This window comes from Scleropages formosus, chromosome 10 (genome assembly GCF_900964775.1).
Source record: "Scleropages formosus chromosome 10, fSclFor1.1, whole genome shotgun sequence".
NCBI lineage: Eukaryota > Metazoa > Chordata > Actinopteri > Osteoglossiformes > Osteoglossidae > Scleropages > Scleropages formosus.
In genome coordinates, this window is record NC_041815.1 from 12,644,413 (window position 1) to 12,668,000 (window position 23,588).

The following is a 23,588-nucleotide window of genomic DNA, read 5'->3' on the forward strand; positions in this document are numbered from 1 at the left end:
AAAATCACTTAAAGGCTGCTGGCAGTGTTGACTGTCTCTTTTGTTTTGTGCCATATCAGCATATAGAGAAAAAATAGTGCGTAGCTTTGATATAAAATGCAAGTTTGAATCACTTCTGAAATCTGTGTGTGCTTTAGATATTGCATATAAAGTTTTGACTTTCGCCTGGTATTTTGAAATCATGCTGGCCATGTTGATTGGCTTCAGTTATGTCTGGGGGAAACTCTTGGCTCCCAGTTTACTTCACATGAATTTTGCTGTCAGATATGAACAATATATCAACGTACAGGAATATCAATTACCGAGAAACAATCTTTATGAAAAACTATGACTGAACAGAAATGAGCAAGCAGTCATTTAGTGTTGCTGTATCGCCAGCATGCCATCAGTGCTCTGTTCTGCAGGCAGGTTCCTCCACAAAGTAACTAAATACTCTGAGTTTATGACTGGTCATTCAGAGAATGTATAAGCACTGTTAGCATAATGTTTGTATTGTCTGTTTGGTGTGTGTGTGCACACGTGTCCCTGATAGAGCGCATGTCTGTGTGCTCGCGTGTTTGTGTGGTGTGTGTGTCAGTGCAGTTTGGCAGCAACGTATGACAGGAGTCACGTCGTCCGGCAGAAAGATTGTGGGAATGTGGTTGGCTTGGTTAAGACCAGCCCATAAAACACTGCGCCCTGGCACAGTCCCACTTCCCCTGTAGACATGGAACCGGTGCCGGGGGGTTGGGGGGGAACCGCAGAGGGGGGTGGCCTGGGCTTCGTTCTCTGCAGCGGACACAGTGGTTCAGCTGACCTCGGGGTCAAGACGGGAAGCTGCCTCTGGCTCTTGCGGTGTGCTCTTCGTAAAGTTTCAGTTCACCCAGATGGAGAAAAAACAAGAACAACAACTTCTCTCTGAAGCAACCACCAACCACCCCCCCTTTTCTATTTATCTTGCCAACCTCACGTAGTCACTCTGAAGTTCTTACTCAGGAAAGTTTGTCCTCAACTTCTGATGCTTGATGACCTATATTAGCTTGAGATTTCAGCATTGCCTCAGTGCTTCCATACAGTCAGCCAGCTTCTTTGTGACACGAAGAGACAATATATACATCTACTTTATTTATTGGTTACTCATTTTTATGTTCAGCTCTCCGCAAGTGAAAACCCCTGACTGCCTGTCAGGAAGTGCTTCACAATGCAGCCAACTGGTTTGCACACGTGCATGTTTCTTTCTACTGTTTTCTGTATCTGTACTTTTTGAGTTTCAAGAACTTGCTGCCTGAGGCCCTTCCTGCATAGATGCTGACCCTTTTCCTCACAGGTGCACCACACCTTCAGGTCGGCGCTTCACTTGTAATTTGTTGTATCTCTATTTTATCCAGTGCCAGGACTGGTTCGTTTTGGGCAGCGATATTTCTTTCCACCCCTTGAACCATCCATGCTCGATTTATGACGATGCCCAAAAACTCGACTGTGTCTATATTTCCGACTTTAAGGGTGGGGGAAAATGAGTTGTAGAGCTGTTTAGCACTTTGACACTAAAATTCAGTCAAACATCAACAGATATACAGTTTAGTAGCACTTCTGTGTATCAAAATACTATCCTTTCACATGGTGACTTTTTGGTAAAATTCTGGCTTTTATTGTTCTGTTCATGTGTCATCTTGCCCCAGTCTTCACAGCATGGCTCCTCCAGTTTCCTCATTGCCCTCACCGTCAGCAGCCAGGCTCCCTCCGTGGAAACAAATATGCCCAGGGAAGGCCCACAGTTGAGGAGCGGTCAGGGAAGTCACGCTCACTTTGAGTTCTCTCATCTGAATGCCATTCAGCTTTCCCTTGCCAGTGCGGAATGGGTTACTATGGGGTGATATTTACGGGTTGTTGAAATGCAAAGCACTGCTTCCATTGCCCACAATAACAGACGTTACGGGTAGCAACGGGATGAAATGACACGGTGTGTCTAAAAGTTCCTCTGTCCCAAGTAGACAATGCAGCCCCCCCCCCCCCCCCCCCTTTTTTGTCCGTGTAGCTTGTTGGTTGTTTTGCTGCTGCACTGGCAGCTGGCTTCCCCAGGTCCAGGTGCAACCCCAGCGTTGATAGCGGGTACAGCCCCCCACGTGTCCCAAGCGTGTCAGAGCAGCAGCCTGGTCTCCACTCCCAGGCTTCTCAGTGACCTAGCAATTCCCATGGGCGTCATCTGGGCTTCAGCCTCCCGAGCAACTGCCATGCCCTCAAACCTTTGGAAGGGCTCCTTCCTGCCATAAATGTCAGGGCTTCCCTTCAGGAAGAAATATAGGCGCATGGGTGAAATGATATGATGTAAAACCGGCACAGTCTCCTCGTACCTTTTATCATGGTGTGTTTGGAGAGGCCTTTCAGGGGGTGCTGTGCTAATCATATCTAATCATAATTAGTTTCAGATTGCTCAGATTCATGTTTTGTATGTGTCAGCTTGTGTGTGTGCACACGCACAGGAGTGTGTTGAGTGGGAGAGCAAAGTGCTTGTATCAGTGATTTTGCACCTGTTTTACAAAAGTTCTGCTTTGTATGTTTCACTTTGTTTTTATTTATGCATTTCTCTGTGGCCCTCCTTTATCCTCTTACCTTGGATGTGTAACCCTTCGTATTTCAGTGTTGTATATGGTCACGTGTCTCTCTCATACCATGGTAGAATTTACTAGTGCCCATGCACGTGAGTTGAATGTACCTGAATGAGCACTGAAGTAAGTGTTCACCTTTGTACTAAACTGCACAGCTCCCCAAATTCCATAACAGCTTCTCTCTGAATCCATTTATACAAGCTTCCTCGTGCCTTGGACGCAATTCTCTGTACTGACTTTGTACTCCATTGTTAAACTGAAGTCGATGCTGAATTTAAGATATTGCTTCCTGGCCCATACAGTGTACAAAAATCCATTTTCCAGCCTATGTCTGAGACATTTTTGTTCCGTAGGACTTTATGAGGAACTGCTCTGTATAAGACCACTTGTCCTGGTACTTGGATCCTTAGCCCATTGTCACCACTAGACATTACCCACACTGCCAAAGCAGGTTATGTTTTAAAAGGGTGGCCACCTGACTATTTTTTAACAGGGCCCTGCTCTGCAGCTCCTTGGCTACCCAAAAACGGTCAGTTGAAGCAACACTGTGCACCATGCTGCCTAATCATGCCACATATCTGCGTTCTGGCATCCCTATCTGGTGCTACGCTGTTATCTTTGGAAGTGTTGTTGTGACCTGTGTTTGGCCGCTTGTGGTTTGCTGTTACTCAGTATGACTTCGTGCTACGGAGATCAAACGGTGTATTCTGTCTGAGCCTTGCTGATGATTAGCCAGCACATGAAGGTGTGCAGCACATCCAGGACATTACCCCTCACAGCATCTTAAAAGTCATAATTCTGATCCAGTCTTCTGATGATCCAACACTGCTAATGTACTGGTATAAACATTGCTAGACATGTGGATAACCTGCTGTCAGTGCTCTGCTAAAACTGGAAATAAAGATGCTAATGTTCTTTTTGGCTTTTCAGTTGTTTGAAGCACAAAAAAGTTTTTATCAATGTAATAAATGGTAATGATCCAGGCACAGTATGTTGAACTTTTTTGCCTAGTTCACGCATTGTTACCTTCTTTTGATTTAGGTACTTCACTAGTTCGGTGTCATTCTCTGCAGCTGCGCATGTGAATGTGCATCTCTCTAGCTTTTTCTTATCTGTGAACTCAATCAGGCCAACAGTGCCAAGCCTGCCGTGTCAGGAGCAGGGTGAGACTTATTAAAGAAACACTTATCTGGGCTTCATATCTGGTGATGCTGGAAGCAGCAACATCACAAGTTTGACTCCCTGCCAGCTTCAGCTTGTACAGTCAGAGCCTGAGGAAAGGGTCCAGAGAGTGGAGAGGCTTTCTGGGTTGTGTCATCCATGTCTTCACCTGGTCCCATGTGGCACAGTGGCTGCACTCTGTCATTCTCTTGCGGGTCCCATGAGTGGGCTGTTTGCATCCCTGACATACTACCTCCCCCGCTCTGTGAGGTTGCCCACTCTGTCCATTCTGTCACCCACAATGTAAGGTGACAAACGACAAGTACAGTACCAGTCTAAAATGAGAAATGTGGCTGATTCTGATTTTTTTTTTTTTTTTTTTTTCTTCCCCCCCATGACATGACTCATTGCTCCAGCTGTGGCCTTTACACTGTTCTCCAAAGGACAGAATGACCGTCGGTGCTTTCCATTTATAACATGAAGTACATGATGACACACACACAAGTGAAACATTAGATCTCAAAGCTTTCCACAGCAGTTGCAGTATATTTCCTACCTTTTTATCCTTATTCCTTTTTAGCTGCCAGTCATTTTACATGTAATAAGCACACATATTCACATACATACACACACAATATATCTGAAGGGGAAAGGAAAAAGGAGGTCAGAGTAAGTTCATGGTCACAGGAAGTGCGGCCTTATGACTCACTTCAACTGGTGATGCTGAAGACAGGAAGATGGGTATCGGGGCAGCTTGTTATCGCACTGTTGCCATGGTTATTGCCTCTTGTCAGCAGTCCCAGCACATGCAGGAATAGCTGTCATTGAGCAAGCTGGTGAGCAAGCGAGCGAGCTAAGAGGTTTATATAGTAAAACACGTAGCCATCAGCAGATGTTAAGTTACTCTTCAGAGTCCAACAGCTGTTTAGGTTAGCCTCAGTCTTATTGCCTTTATAATGGTTGTAATTAGTGTCATACATCCTTCTGTGTTTTCATTTCAGGGTGGGAGGTTTGCTTTAGCTTAGCAGAGGGATTTACACCTTGATAAACAACCTGTTCTAATGTAGCAACAGTGTGTGGCACAATGTAGAGTGTTGATATAAGTACTCTGTTACATGTGTATAATTTATGGAAACCCTCTTATCTGTAGTTAATATAGCACAGGATTTATGGTAAATTAAGGACATGCTACTGTGTAAAACCGTACACTTTTTTTTGGATTGCTGCCATTTTTAAGTGTGTCTATATTGCTTTACTTACGAAGTGCCCACAAGTCACCCACTTAACATAAATTCCAGGCAGCTGCTCTGTTAACAGTTCAGTGGTTTACATTTAACAGAGCAGTAATATTAATACAGTGTGAACTCAACAGTTCCGTCCTCTGATACATATAGGCTTTGGTTAGGTGACGGTGGAGCCTTTTGCTTTGGACATAATGGCTAATTGTGACACCTTTGCAGCACATACCACTTCTGCATGGTGCAGTGAGAAAAGATGTACTTAGGAACAATAATGAATATACAGGCAGTCTTCATTTTCTGAGGTCGTGTGCTCCTTTCCTCTCCCCTCCCCAACTGCAAAGCCTTCATAAAGAGGCAAAGGAGGTCACATCACATCAAAGACCTGTTCTCATTTTGCCTGCTTTGACACTTGAAGACCAGAGAAAAGTACTTAAGCACTTTGGCTGCAAGGATATGTATAGAGATGTAAAATGTAATAATCTGGTGATTAAGACAAGTCCAGTTTTTTTGGTATATTTGTGTTCCCTTTGTGGTCTGATAGTTTAGGTTTATGCTCGTCATAAAAGTACTGTTGATGTGTGCCAGCAGGGGGCAGGTTCCTCCTTTATCTGAGAAGGTTCAGCCTTTACTGCTGCTCTCCAGTCTTCCAAATGTTTCTTTTTTGGCTCAGTGACACCCAGGCTGATCTGCAGGAGATATGGCAAAAGTATAAATGCTGCAGATGGGCTGGGTTTTAACCTGAATCTCTCTTGACATTCTTGCTCATAGTAAGTTATTTCATTAACAAGCCAGGTTGCTAAATGAAAATTATTGCATCTGAAGCATACTGAGAATGTCAGTTAAAATACTTTTTAATTTTAGTTCAGCTTTACTGACAATTTTTTTAATTCACCCAGAATCAAAAGCTAAAAACATTGCATTTGTGTTGTATAAAGTAATGCACAAGCAAGGTGTGTGATAAGGACTTTAATATTGGTGACTTCTTGTTCTATTTCTAAATACAGCATGTATTTTAAACTGTCAGCAAATGTGATTTGAAATGTTTCTCTCTGCAGCTGAACAAGAGGTTCATCTTGAGTTTCTTGCATGCTCACGGAAAGCTCTTCACCAAAGTCGGGTGAGTGGAGAAAGGCTTGAGAAAGGAGATGGAAAAGCTGAGAAACCATGAGAAACCCACAACCCTCAGCTCCCCCCATATGTCCCATGTCCAGATGACTTCTGCTTCTCTTTCTCCATCCAGCAGGCTGACCCTGAAACGTGCACATTCTTGCTCACACGTACATTAGTGGTCACTTACCCCTACTGCCCGCACAGAGTCATTTTGTCTCTGTGTCACACAGACACACATTCAAAAGCATATATATCCACTCCCGCACCCTTGAGTATTCCATCTGTTTGATCCTGGTCCCTCTGTTTTTGTGATGTGGCAGCATGGAGACTTTCCCAGGTGTGGCCAGTCGTGTCCTACAGCAGTTCCGTGCCCTGCTTCAGCACAGCCCCTGCCCGCTGGGAAACACACGCATGCTGCAGATTGTCACCATCAATATGTTTGCTGTGCACAACGCCCAGAGCAAGGGTGAGTTGCGCTGCATACACAGGTGGTATCATTACCACCATCAGCATGATCGTTTTGCACATCTCCCAGAAGTGGGGTAAGTCCCATTACATACACATAGAAGTGTTATCAGTACTGCCATACCCAGTGTGTCGTATATAGTGCCCACAGCCCAAGTGAGTCCTGCTACACACTCATATGCATATACATGTTTTACTTTCTCACTGAAACTGATTCTGAAAGTCTGTCTTTCACTGTATCAGTATTATAACGGTCCAAAAGCAACACACTTACTGATGTTCAGTATTGTATATTGTAAGTGACCCCACCCACACAGCTCAAGGAGCATTAACGAAATTTACTTCAGCTGCACTGGCACGACATGGATGATTGTGTGAACCCTGACCCCTGTGTGAACCATGACCTCTGAATGAACTCTGACCCATGCTGTGTTCCCAAGAGAAGTGAAACCTCTGTGGGTTGCTGAGGCTGCCTGTTGTGCCCGCACAGCTCGGAGTCACATGCACGCCGGCACTTCCTGTGCACCGCGCGCCTCCAGAGGCACGTATGCAGCCCTGCACTTGCACGTTCACACACCCACATGCACGTAGGCATACCTAAACATGTATGCTAAGGCTAGACTGCTCAAATATGCACTGCGTTGGGCACATTTGGCCCTGGCCACATGCATCCATACACTGCGGGCCTCTGTGTACTGTCTTCTGTATTAAGATCGCAGCAAAGAACTGACTCAGAGCTTGTCATGCACAGCTAATGCCAGCACAAAAGTTTGGGCAGGCTGTGATACCTGTCATCTGTGTGTCCCTGCTTTTAAATGCACTCACCTGTGTGTAGATTCCCTTGTCACACAGGTTCCTGTGTGTCCACTTTTGTTTGTGTGTGTCTGTGTGTTATGACTCTTGCTGTCATGACAACTAAGGATGACGACATATAAAGGCAAGTGAGAGCCTGATATATAAGTATGTATAAGAACCAAGTCTGTTTGTTGTGGGAGCTGATGGTAAGAGTGTCACAGAACTCTATGAGTCATCCTTTCAGCTTCCAGTCAACGTCTATCTGGCCAGTAGCCTGTTACTGCCCATTATGTTAGTCAGGCTGGAACAGGGGGCATTGTGGGGGGAATTTCTGTGTGGGTGGCACTTCCTGGGAATAAGCCTTGGCGATGGTTAGGTTTGGGACTCAACTGTCTGAACCCAAAGTGAATTCAACCCAATGTGGAAAGCGATGGCAATTTGGGTGTGTGTGTGTGTAGGAATGCTTGGGAGAGGAATCCATCTAGTCCTGGGACCTTTCCCTCACAGAGGTGACTCAAATACTAATCAACAGCAAAAAGCACTCAAACTCAAGGTTTTCTTCGGTGGGGGATTGACTGTGTCTGCTGTTTTATTAAGACCTTTTTGGGGATGTTCTGTTAGGACAAATGCGTCACTGTAAGATGCAAATATTGATATGTTTCAACACATCAGTTAAAATCAAATCAGTAATCAGCAGCTCTGAACTGGATTCAGTAATTTAGAAGTCATTAAAAAGTACTGGGCTGGAACTGAGAAATGGACTGCAAGCTTTAAAGGATGTTGCTAGGCATTTGACATTGAGAATATTAGTTATGAATTATTACAGAGCAGAGTTGATGTGAATTAGGAGGAATTGAGGTGGAGATGCTGCTAAACCTTGCACCATAGGGCTAAGATGAAACAAAGTACTGGGTTATATGCTGGCTAGATAAATAGTATTTATAACTACAGTGTTTCCACACAGTCCCTAGTTATTCACCCCTAGAAAGCAATGCCATGTACCATGTGTTATGTTAGTGGAATGTCTCTTTGTACCAGTAGATAGGTTCAGTGTAAAGATAAGTTGATAATAGGCAAGCAATAAAAAAACACCACTTATGGAGCAGTCTTGCACAGTTTCAGCTGGGTGGGAGCAGAGCTGCTGTCTACGTGTCTCTTTTTCTGGGCCCCTTGATGCAGTGTGCCCTATGCCCCTCAGCTCCATCTCCAACCCATTTTCTCCGTACTTGGCATGGGACCACACCCCCAGGCCCTCTCCCTCAGCACCCCTCATCATCTCCTCCCCCTCTAAACTTTCTTGCTCGGTACCTCTCAGCCCCTTTTGTCCCCCCGCACTTTCACCTTTCCTTTTTTTTTTTTTTTTTTCCCTGCTCCACTCTGATTCATCTGTGCCCAATTACTTCAAGTACTGCATCTGCAATTACAGCAAGTGCTTATGTTCATGATAATTTGTTTTTGATTCCCTTAAACTAGACAAACACAGCACACACCCACATATGCATGAGTGTAGATACACATTCTTATACTCTAAAAAGCACATGCATTCTTGGTGGGCACACTGCAAACAAAAACACGGTCCTGCATTTTCACATTTTTTATTGTATTATTCTGTAAAAATTCCTATAAATCAAAGGTTATTAATGGGCCCCAGACGACATTCCCTCCTTCTCTTCTGTGCTTCTTGCTCACTCTCCTCACACAAACACAGACCAGATGCATAGGAAATGGGTAGGCAAGAAGGGCACCCTAGAGACACCCTGTGTGCTCTTTCTCCCCCACCTCGTCCTCCCTCCTTCCCTTTATTTTCAGAGTAGGTTCATTTATGTGTAAGTGCCCAGACTTCAATCTCACAGAGGAAATAATGTTTAAATTGAAGCGCTGAAAAAATAAATTAAGCAATAAATATAAATATGCATTCCCTACTAAGTGTCCTGGTGTTTGGGGGTTGTCATGAACTTTCTTGACTGTAAACTGAAGGCAAGTGGGTCACACAGTTTTACTGGTTGTATCAAGCACATCTAACCACACACATACCCACATACTGCATCAGCATGAGGCAGGCTGGCAAGGGCTGAGAGGTAGCTATGTTTAAATATGAAGAGGAGGGTAATAGGAGATCCTGTTGGTTGTTACTTTGTCAAGACATTTACAGTATGTGAGTATCTTGGATGTTTTAGAATATTACAGTCACACTGCAGCAGAGGCCACTGTAGGTTTGTGAGCAACAGAAGGCTTAAATAAACCATGAATGGCTGGAAAGTGCTGTCATGCTCCTGAAGCGTTTTCTCCAAGCTTGCTGTCTACTGTCCTAACTGGGAGCCTCGATGACGCAGGAAGGTTAGGGCATTAATGGCTGAACTGATGCTTTGCTGGCAGCTGTGCAAATGTGCTCCAAGGAATGATTGGCCCCCGATGCAAACAGTTTCATCCATACTGTAAGGGTCAGTAAACTTCAAAGAAAGTGAGTAATGGACACAATCTCTGTGTTTGGAGTGCCAGCAGCACTGCTTGAGAAAGCACCAGAACGTAGGAAGTATTCCTCTTTGGAAACGTAAGTCAGGTAACCCTGGTTTGTCTAATGGCCCTCTGTGTCCAGTCACATGGCTCACATAGCAAGAAAAGCTCATTATTAAAAATTAGCTAAGAAGGGCAGCTGACTGCAAATAATTGCCTTTTCACAAAGAGCAAACCCAAATAATCATTTTAATGGCAGAAAGAGAACTGTGCAGATCCTCCCATCAGTGGAAACACTGGGCCACTACCCCTGGAAATGGTGTCTGCCCAGAAATCAGGCTGTATCAAGTTCAGTCCCCTGCTGAGTCAGATGCTAGTGTGAAGTAACAGTGGTGGTTACCAGAATGGGCTAGAGTGATAAATCTGTGGGCGAGGGACTGGCATATGGTCATCAAACCCAGCAGTCCTGAATGCAGCGGTGAAGGGGTTAGGTAGGGTAGGGGAGGATTTACTGGAATTGGCCTGCAGATGCAGTTGTCTGTTTGTTACATCCGGCCCGGATTCGGCGCTGCCAGTCCTGTACAAATATCCCCACATCGGCACAAATATGTAAATATGTTGACTTGGAAGGATCATCTCTGGCCTCGTATTTGTGCGCTCAGAGCCCCGGAGAGTGGGGCTGCCTGCTGGAAGAGAAAAGGCTTCAACGCTCCATATATGGGCCTGCGTTGGTCTCCAACACCACTTTCTCGTCACCTCGTCCCATTGCCGCATCTGGCAGACACACTCCAGTTCTAGCATGCTGTGCTGCTCAGTGCGATGCCCTTACCGAACACCTTGCACGCTGCACTCGTCAACATTGCCCAGACAACACATAGATACTGAAATACACACCCACTCCCGTATTGCACCAGTACAGATACATAGAAAACCACTCATATCCTACAGTTCAAAGCCCTGCTTGCTCATATCATTAGCTACCCTCCCTGTTCTCTCTGCCTGAAATGAACTCTGGGTGCCCTTGGTTAGTTTGGTGATTAATAAAGGGAAAGGGGGAAAAAAATGACAAACTGAAACCTGCCTCTTTCTTTGGAACCCCAGTTCCGTCAATGGGTACATGTGGTTGCGGTGTGTGTGTGTGTGTGTGTGTGTGTGACTCTGGGTTCTGGTGGTTTTCTCTTCTGGGTTGTGGGTACAGGGTTGTGGTGTCGGGTGCTGCGGAAAAGCGGGGTGGCCCATCGACTGCCAAATGCAGACACGCTGGCGACACCAGGCAGCGCTGGGTCCTTGCCCAGAGAGCACTGAGGCATATGTACCCCGTGTGTTCCTGCATGTGTGTATGTACCCACTCAAACTTGTAAATGTTTGTTTGTATTGCTCCATGCTGTTATCATGGCATAAGCTCCATTGTCAAGTTTTCACTCAAGGCATGGTCTGTAGTTTGAACCAGAGCTGCAGTGCTGATGGCTTTTAATCACTTGGGATGATGAAGCCAGGAGGGTGGAGCAGCTCTTTGAGTCCTTCGATTAAAAAAGCTAGCAAAACTCAAGCATGGCTTTACTAGTGCAGGATTAGATGGTGTTGTACACAGAGGTGTGTGTGGGCAGCAGAGCCTAGTGGTAAGAGCTGCTGCCATGCACTTGAAGTATCTGTGTTTGAATCCCACCTTTTGCTATAGTATCCTTTAGCAAGGATACTTTTCAGATACAGTTTCCCAGAACTGTTCAAGTAAAATGATCAGTCTGCATATATCGGCAAATTTCTGCAAGTAGCTTAATATTATAAGTTCCTTTTGAGAAAAAAACATCAGCCAAATACATAAATGTAAATGTGTGTTTCTAGAGTGGTTGTGGTTTTGTGCCAGGCCAGTAGATCAGGCATTGTTCTGACTCACTTTTAAGTGTTTCCCCTGTCCCCCCCAGCTTCCCCCAGCCTCCAGAGTGACTCTCTACTACACAGTCCCTGTTTCTCTATCACCTGACAACTTTTTCTGAGTAGCTTGTTCTCTCTGGGATGCAGTGTTTTTGACTTGGCCCAGTTTTAACCACTCCACCCCACCCTGGTTGGCAGCAGTGTCTGGGCAGAGTGCCCCCGCCCCTTTTCTCTACTCCCCCCCATTACTCTCATCTCTGTGGTTGGCCATCAGTGTCTAGGCACAGTGCCTCCACCCCAGCTCCATCGATCTCTCTCAATCTCCCTGAGGCTGGCAGCCATATCTGGGTACTCATTTCAGTGTTGGCTTGGCTTTCAGGAGGATGTGGAGCTCAGCATGTGTGTTTGTGTGTGCGCGCGTGTGTCTGTTCTCTCCCCCCCCCTTCTTTTTGCCTTTTTTTTAATTTTGTGTCTTGGCTGACTTTTTTACCTCTCGAAGAATTTGGAAAGGCCGTGAGATTTTTTTCCTTGGGTCTGACTAGCAGTGTGGCTCTCTCTCCTTGCCCTTGCTCACTGTGTCTGCTGTGGCTTCTCACTAATAGATTTCATATGTTGCAGCAGTTGACATCAGTCTTAAACTATTTTACATGTGATCTGCGATATTTCCTGAGGAAATCTGTCAAGATATTTATTAAGGCCTAATAAAATAAACCTTTCTTGTTCTCCCTTTTTCTTTCTTTCTCTTGTTTTCCTTCACCCACTTTTTATAAATACTTTTCTGTGTGTTGTGTTCAGACTCAGTAAAGTGTTTGAATGGGTTGTTGCTCCTTTTCTGGAATTTCTTTTTTTGGAAAATTTGCCTTTCCATTCATGAGATTCACTGTAGGAAAGCCCCAGGTTGTGTGTGTGACACAAAGAGTTTGGGGTCTTTCCTTCCATGCCTCAAGTAAGTTACAGGGCCTGAAGTAACTTGACACTTACCTACACTTTGATAGTCTGTATCTTTCAGTTGGGCAGCAGGTGGCATAGTCATTAGGGAACTGCACATGTTCGGGGAGAGTCCAATGGACGGACTATTGTTCTTGAACTTTGAGCCGGAGTATGAGTAGTATGCTTGAATTGTTTTAATGAAATACGCTTTCAAAAATGGGAAAAATCAGGCAATAAAACTCATTTTTAATAACCTATACATAAATTTACAGTGTCATTGCAGATCATTTGTTGAAAACCATATTCTCTTACAAAAGTATCTACAGCAAGTTTGACTTCATTAGAAAATACAAATATTTTTGCCATTTCCATTGTACTGAGACGAGCAGTGATAAACAAATACATAAGCACTTGGCACTGGTATTATTAGTGGCCCCTCCCTTCATCTTCCTTTAATGTTAGGTTTCTGGAGGGGGATTATCCCAGGCTTGGATGACCACAAGTCACCCAGTGACGTACCACGCATTCTGTCAACGACTTTTTATTGTGCTGCTAAGGCTGAGCCTGAGAGGGATGCAGCAAGATGTCAGTAGGCATTTCTCTGTACATTCACACATATGCACCTGTTTGGACTTGGGTTTCCCAATGACCCACAGAGGTCTCCGAACATGTGTTCATCCAACCAGGTGTGGGTGTTGCTGGCACCATGGATACACTGTATGAATGAAAGGAGAGCAGGGCAGAGGTGTGGAAGTGAATGAGGAGAGACAAAACCGAGAAGGAACGCCTGTAGCACAGTGGGGAGCTTAGGGTAGCGGTGTGGTGTTGGTGGGTGCAGGAAGGCGGGGTAGAGGGTGCCTGCTTGTCTCTGGTAATGTCAGTATGTCATGCTTGGGGGATTTATGTGTTTGTTTGTGTCTTTGTCCCTACTCTGTCACTTCCGTAATGCGTTCCATATTTTCACTGTCACACTAATTCCCTTGCAGGAGTCATCTGGTGACTGCTTTTCTCACTCGTGCCATTTACTTCTTGTTCTGCTCGCTGTTCTAATGCACAGAGTCTGTTTCTCGCTTTTTTGCTACGATATATTTCTCCATTTAACTTTTACTTTATTATCCACCAGGCTAGGCTTTACTGTGGACTCCTATCTTTTCATAGTCACTCTCGAAATCGTAAAAAATAGAAAGGATCGCATAGCTGGGTATTAAGCAGAAACTCAGTATAAATATGACATAAAAGTAAGAAGGTGTAGCTGACCTCAGTGTGCTGGGAATCTGAAGAAATGGCTGCAAAGGCGGTGAGGAGAGAAGTAGCAGACAAAGGGAAGATTTACTGGCACAGAGGGGTTGCAAGGAGGGACTGTTGCTTACTGAGTGAACCTCCTCCTCTGTCCACCCTGATGATGGAGTGAGTGTGAAAAGGTCACAGATGAGTATGTTGCCTGAACCTGCCACAATAGAAGATGACACACAGACATGTGCTACATGCACATGACACTTACTTTCTGTTAAACAGTTCTCTGTATCATACCATGTTTTTTCTCACTCTGCCTTGATCTTCCTGTTTCATATTTCTTAACTGAGAAACGGGTTTTTTTCTGTGCTGGTTCTTGCAGTACAGCAACCAGTTTTGTTACTGGTACAAAGTTGTGTACTCAGCAGCATTTTGTGTGCTACACATATAACAGGGACTCAGGTATTTTGCCAAGACAAGAATATTCCTGTTAGATAAGTACAGTGGCTCATATGAACGAAATATCTCCCCATCTTCTTTCTCTTCTACTATAACTGTAGTAGCAAAGCCAGAGAAGACCACACGCTGTGGACAGAAAATATAAATGGCAATCACAAGGTAATATGGCTGTGTGAAATATATGCAGAGTAAGGGCTTGACACACATTACTGAGTAGCGAGCACCATGTATAAATATCTCCCTGGTAGTTCTCTCATCATGTTTATACTAGTGGGCAGCACCTAGTGTCTGCTTTGTAAAAGCCTGCATGGCAGCAGGAGGACTCTGCAAACAGAGGTACAACCATTGTGTCTGGCAACGAGAGTCAGGAAATTTTTCCAGTGAGAAGCTGACAGCAGGAGAGAGAAGGCACTTTGAGCTTTGGTACAGAGTAGCAGCACGGCAGAACTTTTTGCTGGCATGATGCACAATTATCTGTTGTGCTTTGCTTTCTCTGGTGTCCTCTGCTGTGGCCCGCAGGGTTTGCCTTGGCACTGTGTGGCCTTGGAAGCACAGCAGATGAAGTAACCTACCTTTTTTGGGTTTCCTTGGAGCTCAGGCCCAGTCCCGTGTCGTCTCTGTGGGCGAGATTGTGGACACATTCTGCAACCGCGCTGTCCGGTCCAGCATGACCCTGAGGACCTCCATGTGGAAGAATGGTGTGAATGTGGCTTTGAAACCCTGGCTGAGCTGATGCCACGTTGTATCTGCTGTGCCTTGGCTCTTTGTGTGTTCCCAAAATGCTGCACTTAGTGACATTATTCCTTTTCTGAGTTTGTCAACTTCCAGAAATTATATCGAACACATGCTGTCACAGCATACTCAGATTTCTGTAGAAGTAAATTTTGCTATTTTGGAATGCTTTGAATTCACTTGTTCAGTGGGTCATATGGACGTTGCAACTAGATTGTTTTTTGCATTTTTAATTTACTTTCAACGACAACAAATACAAGAAATGTGAACAAATTCCTGCAGAAATGCCAAAAATAGAATCTCATTACTGTTAACATGTCAACTTGAGTTTCTGCCCAGGCAGCAACATACAAAACATTATTGAATATTCATCATTTTCTGATTCTATTTTTATTAAAAAAAAAAAAAATCAAATATCCGCTAACAACACTGCATGAGTTCACAAACTGTTTGCTTGCTTTAGGCCAGAAAAGTAAAAAGGAGCATGTAAGTCGTATACATGCACACATTGAGGGTTTGTGAAAAATATATGGCTGCTGAATGTACAATGCATGAGCACAGTTGGGAAGTGTTGTCAGGAGAGGAATGTACAGCCCTGCACTCTACTCTCCTCCTGTATCTCTGTGGACATACACTCACATGTTGAGGCATTGACACTTGACAGGAAAAGGGTTTTTTACAAAAAGAGGGAGATAGAGCTCTGAAAACACATTTTTCTGAACTAATTTCAAGGTTCGTTAAGGCAGGGAAGATAAAAAAAAGAAATCAAGATGAAGAAAATTATTTTGCTCTTTCATTGGATGTTACGCCCTTGTTCCACATTGGGGCCCATTCCTGCAGAGATAACAGAAAATGGTTACGGTTCATTTGCCTTAACTAGCAGTAGAATCCAGTTTTTAAACCCCAGCACTCTTTCTCTCTCCCTCTGTTGCTTTCTGTCTCTCGCTCTCTCTCATTAATTCATCTCGCCCCAGGGTGTTGAGCTTATTTTGGCACAACCTAAGATAAACCACCTGCACCATCAGGCCCTACACCCCACCTCTACTTTGCTGGTCTTTAGTTTGTATTCTCCAGGTGACTGATACACAGACTAACACGCCCGTATTTGGTGACCGGGGTCATACACGCGTTACTAAAGACATGCACGTACAAGCATGAGGGAGATCATGGAACACCATGTGTTAAACCTTCTCACTTCCATCTGTCCCATCTGCCCTCTGTGCCTTCAGTCTTTTTTCCTGAGAGATTGCGAGATAACATAATAATCTGCCCCCTACACTTCTGCTGCTCCAGGCTGCGATATAATGAGGAATACATACACTGGGGTGAAAAGGCCTTGTGAATGACGGAAGCTCCGGTCAGTGGCTAGCAATGAAGGCAGGAAGGGGTTTTCCATTGGGAATTAGTCTAATGCTTTCTGTCCTCCTCCTGAGTTCTCCACCCAATATTGTACCCCCATCGTTTGACTTCCTCTCCTGTTAGATACAGGAGTGTTGCGGGGCACATTTACACAGCTAATCCTCTCCCGATTTGTTACATGACAGAATTTCGAAGTTAGTAGGGACAGTGTTTGCACTGTCAGGTAATGCACATGTTGATCTAAAATGACAAAAAAAAACTTTTTCAGCTGACACAATGGATTTAAAATCTATCTCAGAGTTCAACCGTTCTGTCCCGTTTTTCTTCCTGGGGATATATTCCACATTTGTCCTTACTGTGCTATGCGCTCTGAGACAGAATGGGTAGATCCAGCCAGGGTAGCCGTCGGGGAGTGGGATTAGTGAGTGGTCTGATGTCGCTCATGTTCCGCTGCTGTTTTGCCTCAGCGAGTTCCCTGACTTATTGTAAACCTCTAGCCACTGGGTTATTTCACTCTGCTCCAGCCTTCACTAGACAGGGACAAGGTGCTGTGTTAATGTATAATCGTACGTCTGCGCTCGATGGCTCCATTTTTACTGCAGTGGGGTTTTTTGGCAGTATTACTCACGTGCCTGACGCCTCTGTCAGGATGGACCTTTAAAATCACGGGATCTATATACTGTACAGCGACATATGGAGTTCCCATGTTTACATGGGTTTTATTTGAGGTATGTGCAGAAAAAGGTGAAATTTTGCAGGGGTTATGCACTTTCTCCTGATAGGCATTCAGGGCTTTGAGCCAGCTTGGTGTCACAAAAGCAGGGCCCAATGAATTACCTCTCCCTTCCCAGAGCCAGAACATTGCCCCTTTTCCCCTTTGGCGAGAATGTGGCCATGCACCTCTGGAGTTGTGTGCCCAGTCGCTGAGTGGGGGAAATTGGACTGTGTTCATATAGCCATCCGAACCTGCAGTTTCCCACGTGCAGCATCTGCTTCACCGGCACCGAGTATAGGGTGTGCGTGGTTAGTTTGTTTTATGTTTGAAAAGTTTTAAAGTGTTTTTCTCTGTGTCAATCATTGCACACAAGTGTTAGTGGGTTGTGGATTATGCAGAACTGTTTGCAGTTTACGTTTACATGTGAGAAAATGGTTCTGGGTTTTTTTTTTTTTTTTCTTTGTGGAGTAACTAGATTCGATATATGACGTGCTCACATGTAGTTTTGAATTGCAACTCGCTACAGTGTGAAGTATTAACCCCCCTTAATACCACAATGGAGCACTTAAGGCATAATGCCTTAAGTCACTTCTCTTGTAAGTATATAGCGTAGTATAGACCAGGAAAGAAGTTCCAGTGTATGTGTTAACATCAGCATGGCAATGTGATATTTTTATTCCATCTGTGTGGCTGTTATCTTTTTTTTCATGATGTAGTTTAGCTGCATGTAACATTGCTCAAGTGCATCATGTACTGGTGCTTCGGTGTGGGTGTTTATGTGATCATGTTTGCATGGTGTATGAGGGAGTCACAGGTCCTGGCGGGGTTCTCAGCTGTTGCTCCATGCCTTTCCTTGGAAGAGCCCAGAGCTCGGGCTTGTTTTACTGGCAGTGCTGTGTCAAGGCCTGGGTGTGGGTCTTCTGCTTGCAAAATCAAGCACTCACACACTGTCTCTAGGTCTGTCTTTCTCCAGCACCTCTCCTTTGTGGTCATCTGCCCTTTTTACACAGTCGCACCCCTCCACTTTGTCTGGCAGCACTGCTTTCATTGGCTTTATCTGTTCAAGCAAGCTCAGAGTGAGAGTGGATGATGCTCTTTGTGTTGCTTTTCTGTGAGAGTGATAGGCTGCGCAGCACTAAAACATCTTGGGAGGATACAGCGCTAAAGACCGCCCTAGAGCAGAAGTCTGACAGGTCTGACTTTCTGCTCCCACCCTCAAAAGATTTCTGAATACTCACTTGTAAACACAAAACACCAGGCTGACCAGAGCAGGGTACTGTGAATGTGTCATGAGTGAAGGGCATTTATTAGACCGCAGTCAGCTGTGTGAATGCTCCACAGGGATGTGCAAGTGGGTGCTTACCCATCCCTGTTCTTCACTCCCCCAACCCGCGTGTCGCTGAGCTGGTTAGTCCACCAGTTGGGAGTACAGGACTATAGCGGCGTGTTTATGTTGGAGCCCGGACTTCCTAGTGGCAGCCTGCACCTATCTAAACATTCACCCTTGCCTTGTGTTCCCTGCCTCTCGCTGCCTCCTGCTTGCTGCACACCAAACAGGAATGTGAAGAGGGAGGGGGAGGAGGAGAATTCCTTCACACTGAAGCATTCCTCTTTCCCTGTTCCACTTCATGTTCCATGCTCTTCGTCCTGAATGGAGAGTCACTGCTCACTTTGCCTGACGGGCAAATGCAGGCACGCTTCCCAGACGCGGTTCTCAAGCGTTCTCAAAGTGCTTGTGATCTGCTCTAGTTGCTGGCTTTCTTGCTTGTTTTTCAATTGCTCAGTTTCTCACATCATTGTAACAAGAAGCAGTATGTTGCAACGGTTTATTTGGAGTACAGGGAGACCCACTGACCAGCATCAGTGAAAGAGTTGGTCATGTTTGGAGAGGGTCTCATGCTGTTACTGTGTGAACCGTGTGTGAAGTCTGTCCGTGTGATGGTTTGTATGTGCATTAATTGCCCGACATGTTCATTGTGTAAGTGTGTGTGAAAAATGGGCAAAAGGCAGTGTGGACCCTACAGTTCAGTGAAAGTGCCAGTGAAAACGAGGTCTCGCTGACAGATGAATTGCTCTAATTAGAAACCCATAACATCCTGCCACATGGCCAGCATATCCCTCGGCACACTTCCTGATCCCAGGCGGGCTGACGACAACGGCGCTGTGAGCGTGGGCGTCCATGCTGCCCGGAAGCAGCCCTGGGCACTGTCTCTGTGTCTCCTCAGCCCTTTGTGTCTGTGTCACTCGATCGCTGGCTCTCTGTCTCTCCTGCTTCCTCTGTTTGGGTCTCACTCAATCACCCCCCCTCCCCTCCACGCTTGCTTCTCCTCTCTCTCCTCATGCTGGTGGAGGACCATGCTAGTTGACTTAGATTTGCATGGTTACTGCGTATGATTATCACAGAGTGCAAACAGCAGACAAATTCTCCCCTCAGCTGCAAATGTTCAAAAAGCTTTGGAACAGGAGACCGCTGAACTGTCTTTCTGAAAGTGTGTGCCCTCACATGGAAGGCAGGACAGTCTCATTCCCAGTTGTTCCTGTCTCTCCTGTATTGGCTCTTTACTGGCATGTCCGCACACTGGCCTGGGCGTTGGCTCACACACCATTCTCCACCCGGACAGTGTTCTCTGCCTTTCTCCTACTTGTTGCATACTCCTCCTGCAGAATCCAGTACTTGGCAGGTTTCTTTCAGGCATGTGCTACCAGACTTTTAGATTGTTCCAGTGCATACATATGTCCTTGTCTATGTACTTGCAAAGGTGTGTTGGAGCAGCAGGCTGACACCTCTTCCCCTGCCTCTGCATCCCCACATCAAAAATCTGTTGCTGGGCCTATCCAAACCTCATATTTTCTTCTGAAAAGAAAACCTTTCTGAAAACCCTTTTTGTTTTATCTTCAAAATTTGTGGCTGCTACTTTGGTAATCCACATCCATTAGAAAACCAACAAACTCCCACAAATACATTGCAGGCAGAGACCTACGCAACTGGGGGAAGGGTGCATTGGTGATGGAATACAATTCTGGATCTTGTGAGATTTAAATAGGCTTTCGCTGAGCACTATTTTATTGCCCACAGGGGTTTCAGGTATTGCTGATTGGTGGTTACCCTTTTCACAGCCTCTCTTCTATGCCCTTATACCCTTTGCAGTTTTTAACTGTTTAAATATTTTTACAGATGTGGATATGTAATGATGTTTGTCGGGTTCTCTCTTTATACTGTTCATTTTGCCTTCAAAATCCTTCCTGTTGTTGGACACAAGTACCATAATGAACTAATATAGTGTAACTGCTTATTGACTTGTTTTTCTGTTGCCTGTATGCAGCAATGTTCTATTGTCCTTGTAGCATTCCTGTGCGATCCCTGTAATGCAAAGGTAGCGGGTGGCACACTGGTTATACCTGTCACCTTGCAATCAGAAGGTACTGCTTTTGAATCCCTGCTTCTGCTGTAGTATCCTTGAGCAAGGTACTTACCCTGAATTGATACAGTAAAAATAATTAAACTTTTTACAAAAAGTAGTATCTTTGTAGTGTAGTATTAGTATCTTTGAATGCAAACCTGACATTATCACTTTCGAGAAAACATCAGCTACAATAATACTAATAAAAATAATTATAAAAATAAACCCTTTGTATATGTGTCTTTTGCAGAGGGCCGGAGCGAGATGCGTTCAGTGCTGGAAGAACAGACTACTGCTCTAGGACTTGCCATCTTTGCCCTGCTGGTACAACGATGCACAGAGCTACTGGGGAACACACCTGGAGGTGAGGCAACGTATTCACACTGTGATAAACACGCTTACAGTGAGACACTACCCTCTTCACTGTGTTAATCCCCATCAACTAAGAATACCCTCTTTTCTTTGTAGCTCATTGTGTACAGGACAGTAGCAATTATGAGCTCGGTGATGACGGACAGGTATTAGAGACCCAGGACATGGTGCGAGTGTCAGATTTCCTCCCTGACCTGAGGGAGCTTCTGCCCAGTGTGAAGGTCTGGTCTGACTGGATGCTGGGCCACCCTGAGCAGTGGAACCCCCCTCCCAGTGATTTACCCCTGCCTTGCAGGTGAGATGCCTATCCAGAGTGCACACATACTCTCAAACACGCAGTTGTCCCATTCTCAGTAGTGCCAGTGGTAGATAAAGATTATCTAAAGGTGTACACAAACGCAGACTGTGGTCTAGCTCCGAATGGAGACCCCTTTTTTCGTAGAATTTACTTTTTTTGGGTTATTTGCCCCTTTCCTTGCCCCCAACCCTAAATTGTACTGTCTTCCTGCTGACCTTGCCTGCACGTGTGCATGCACCAATACACACACGTTCACATTTACAAAGTATTGCTGGTTTCATGTTAAGTGTGTGTGTGTGTGTGTGTGTGTGTTTTTTTTTTTTTTTTTTTTTTTAAGTGTTTGTCTGCTGAAAAGGAGCGAGTAAAGAGAGAGAGCAGGAGGGACAGGGGAAGGGAGCAAGGGAGGGAGGGAAGGAGCTAGCTGAGCCACAGAACAGCTCTGTGCTGAGCAGCTGTGGCACTCCCAGATTTCCCCCTGATTGCTTTCAGCTGGTACTTGAACCCTGGGCCTTTTGGGTTCTGGAGGCCGGCCCAGACCCCACAATCCCCCCAGCACCCTGTACAGCTGCCTGACCCCTCCCTGACCCTGCGCCGAGGATAGGAAAATACGAGGCGTGCCAAGCCAGAGAGACTCTTTCATTGTGCCTGCTGGCATGCTGCCCGTGACCAGGGCTTACATAATGGGAAACATAGCAGGGCCCAGGAGAGCCCGCCGCTTTTTTCCTCACCATTCTGTCCTGGTTTGCTCCACCTCCTCAGTGCACTCTCTCTGCTCCCTCTGCTGCCTGTGATGGATCTCCATAGACCCGCGCTTTTCGGGCACATTCATTACAGGCGGCCCGACACAATCCTGAAGCGTAGCCACCACCAGGAGTGCACATGCTCTCATGACTGCGTACACACAGGCACACACACACTTGTGCCTATACACAGACAGACATGATTCATGCATGTACACAGACACACAGTTTAGATGCTGGATGTAGCTTGATGTGGATGTAGATTGATGTGTCTGTTTATACCTGCAGTATTTTGTTGCGATCACATGAACACATTGAGGCCTTGGCTTGATAGCAGGCCTTGATCAGCTGAGCATTCGTACAGCCATTTCAGAACTCTTTCTTGTTTAAATAGGTACGTTAGCGCTTTACTGCTCTCTGTATTCACCTGTCTCTAGATGACTGCAGCAGGACTTTCAAGGATTCCAGAGAAACTCTTTAATAGTCCATTCCTTTAAAGTTAACCTTCACCAGGTAAGGACTGTAATTTGAATCTACAATGACCTTTGGCTCTAACACTTGCTTTCAGGAACAGTCCAGATGTGTGGCAGTGCCTGGCAGACCTGTGCAATGCACTGGCTAATGTGGACCATGGGGAGGCACCGCTCTACAAAGCGGATGGAGATGGTGAGGGTGACGAGGATCTGCAGCTGCTTGTTTTGGAGGAGGACCGGCTGCTAGCAGGCTTTGTGCCTCTGCTTGGTGCCCCACAAGAGCCCTGCTACACAGAGAGAGGCAGTGACACTGTGAGTAATCTCCAAGAATATACACAGGAGCCCTAATACACAGAGGCAGCGGTCCCACTGTAACTGTTACAACACGTGTATGATACGTATGCACATAGTTATATGCACGTACAGGTGGACGTGCACCTTACCTGTCATTTTGAATTCGATGGGTCCAGCTAGTGCATTCATTCATAACTGAACATATTAAGAATGAGTACTGATTTTTGAGGACGCATTTAGAGCCTTCCAAGTGTATCCAAGTTTGCTTGATGTGCCACTGCAGAGTGATTCAAACACTGGGGGCATCCGCACAAGGGTTATCTGTTGCCCCTGTTCATCTCCAGCTCCTCCCTTTCTCTCTCTGTTTTGTATCTGTGCTTATTTCTTCCTTCTCTTTCCCTTTCTCCCGTTTTCTGGCTTTCTTGCGTCTTTGCCTCTCCATCTTTTCCCCTCTCTCTGGGAAGGTCCTGCTCTAAGGCAGTGAGATTAAGTCACGGAGGGGCGTTAAGGGAAAACGCTGACCTCTTCTCTCCCCCCCTTATGCTCTCTGACTTTTTTTCTGCTTCTTAATTTCTTTTTTTATTGCTTCTTTATTCTTCCACTCTGCCTTTGTGCCCTCAAGCCTCAGATTGTAACAATAGTAGTAATGATAATAATGATGATAGTGATGTAAAGGAACATAATATAAAGATAACAAACACGCTCAACAGCCATTGGCCATCAGCTGACCTCAGCAGGAATGGTGTGTGCGGGCGTGTGTGTGTGTGTAACAGAGAGCATTTGCTGGCATGCTGTATATACGGTCACTTCCTCTCCATTTTAAACAGAGCAGGCTGTGCTGGCAAACGCCACTCTTCTCTCCAAATGGTTTGCATCATGTTTAAGGCCCCCCCCCACCC

General features: G+C 45.4%; 1 protein-coding gene across 2 annotated transcripts in view; it reads left to right on the forward strand.

The window, feature by feature from the left end:
• Positions 1–23,588, forward strand: part of smg6 (SMG6 nonsense mediated mRNA decay factor) — a 54,264-nt gene that overhangs the window by 10,007 nt on the left and 20,669 nt on the right. For both annotated transcript variants that reach the window (XM_018748233.2, XM_018748234.2), the window contains exons 9-13: positions 6,043–6,104; positions 6,418–6,563; positions 20,763–20,876; positions 20,981–21,179; positions 22,491–22,707. In XM_018748233.2, the coding sequence (XP_018603749.2) occupies positions 6,043–6,104; positions 6,418–6,563; positions 20,763–20,876; positions 20,981–21,179; positions 22,491–22,707 (738 nt within the window). The remainder of the gene's footprint in view (positions 1–6,042; positions 6,105–6,417; positions 6,564–20,762; positions 20,877–20,980; positions 21,180–22,490; positions 22,708–23,588) is intronic.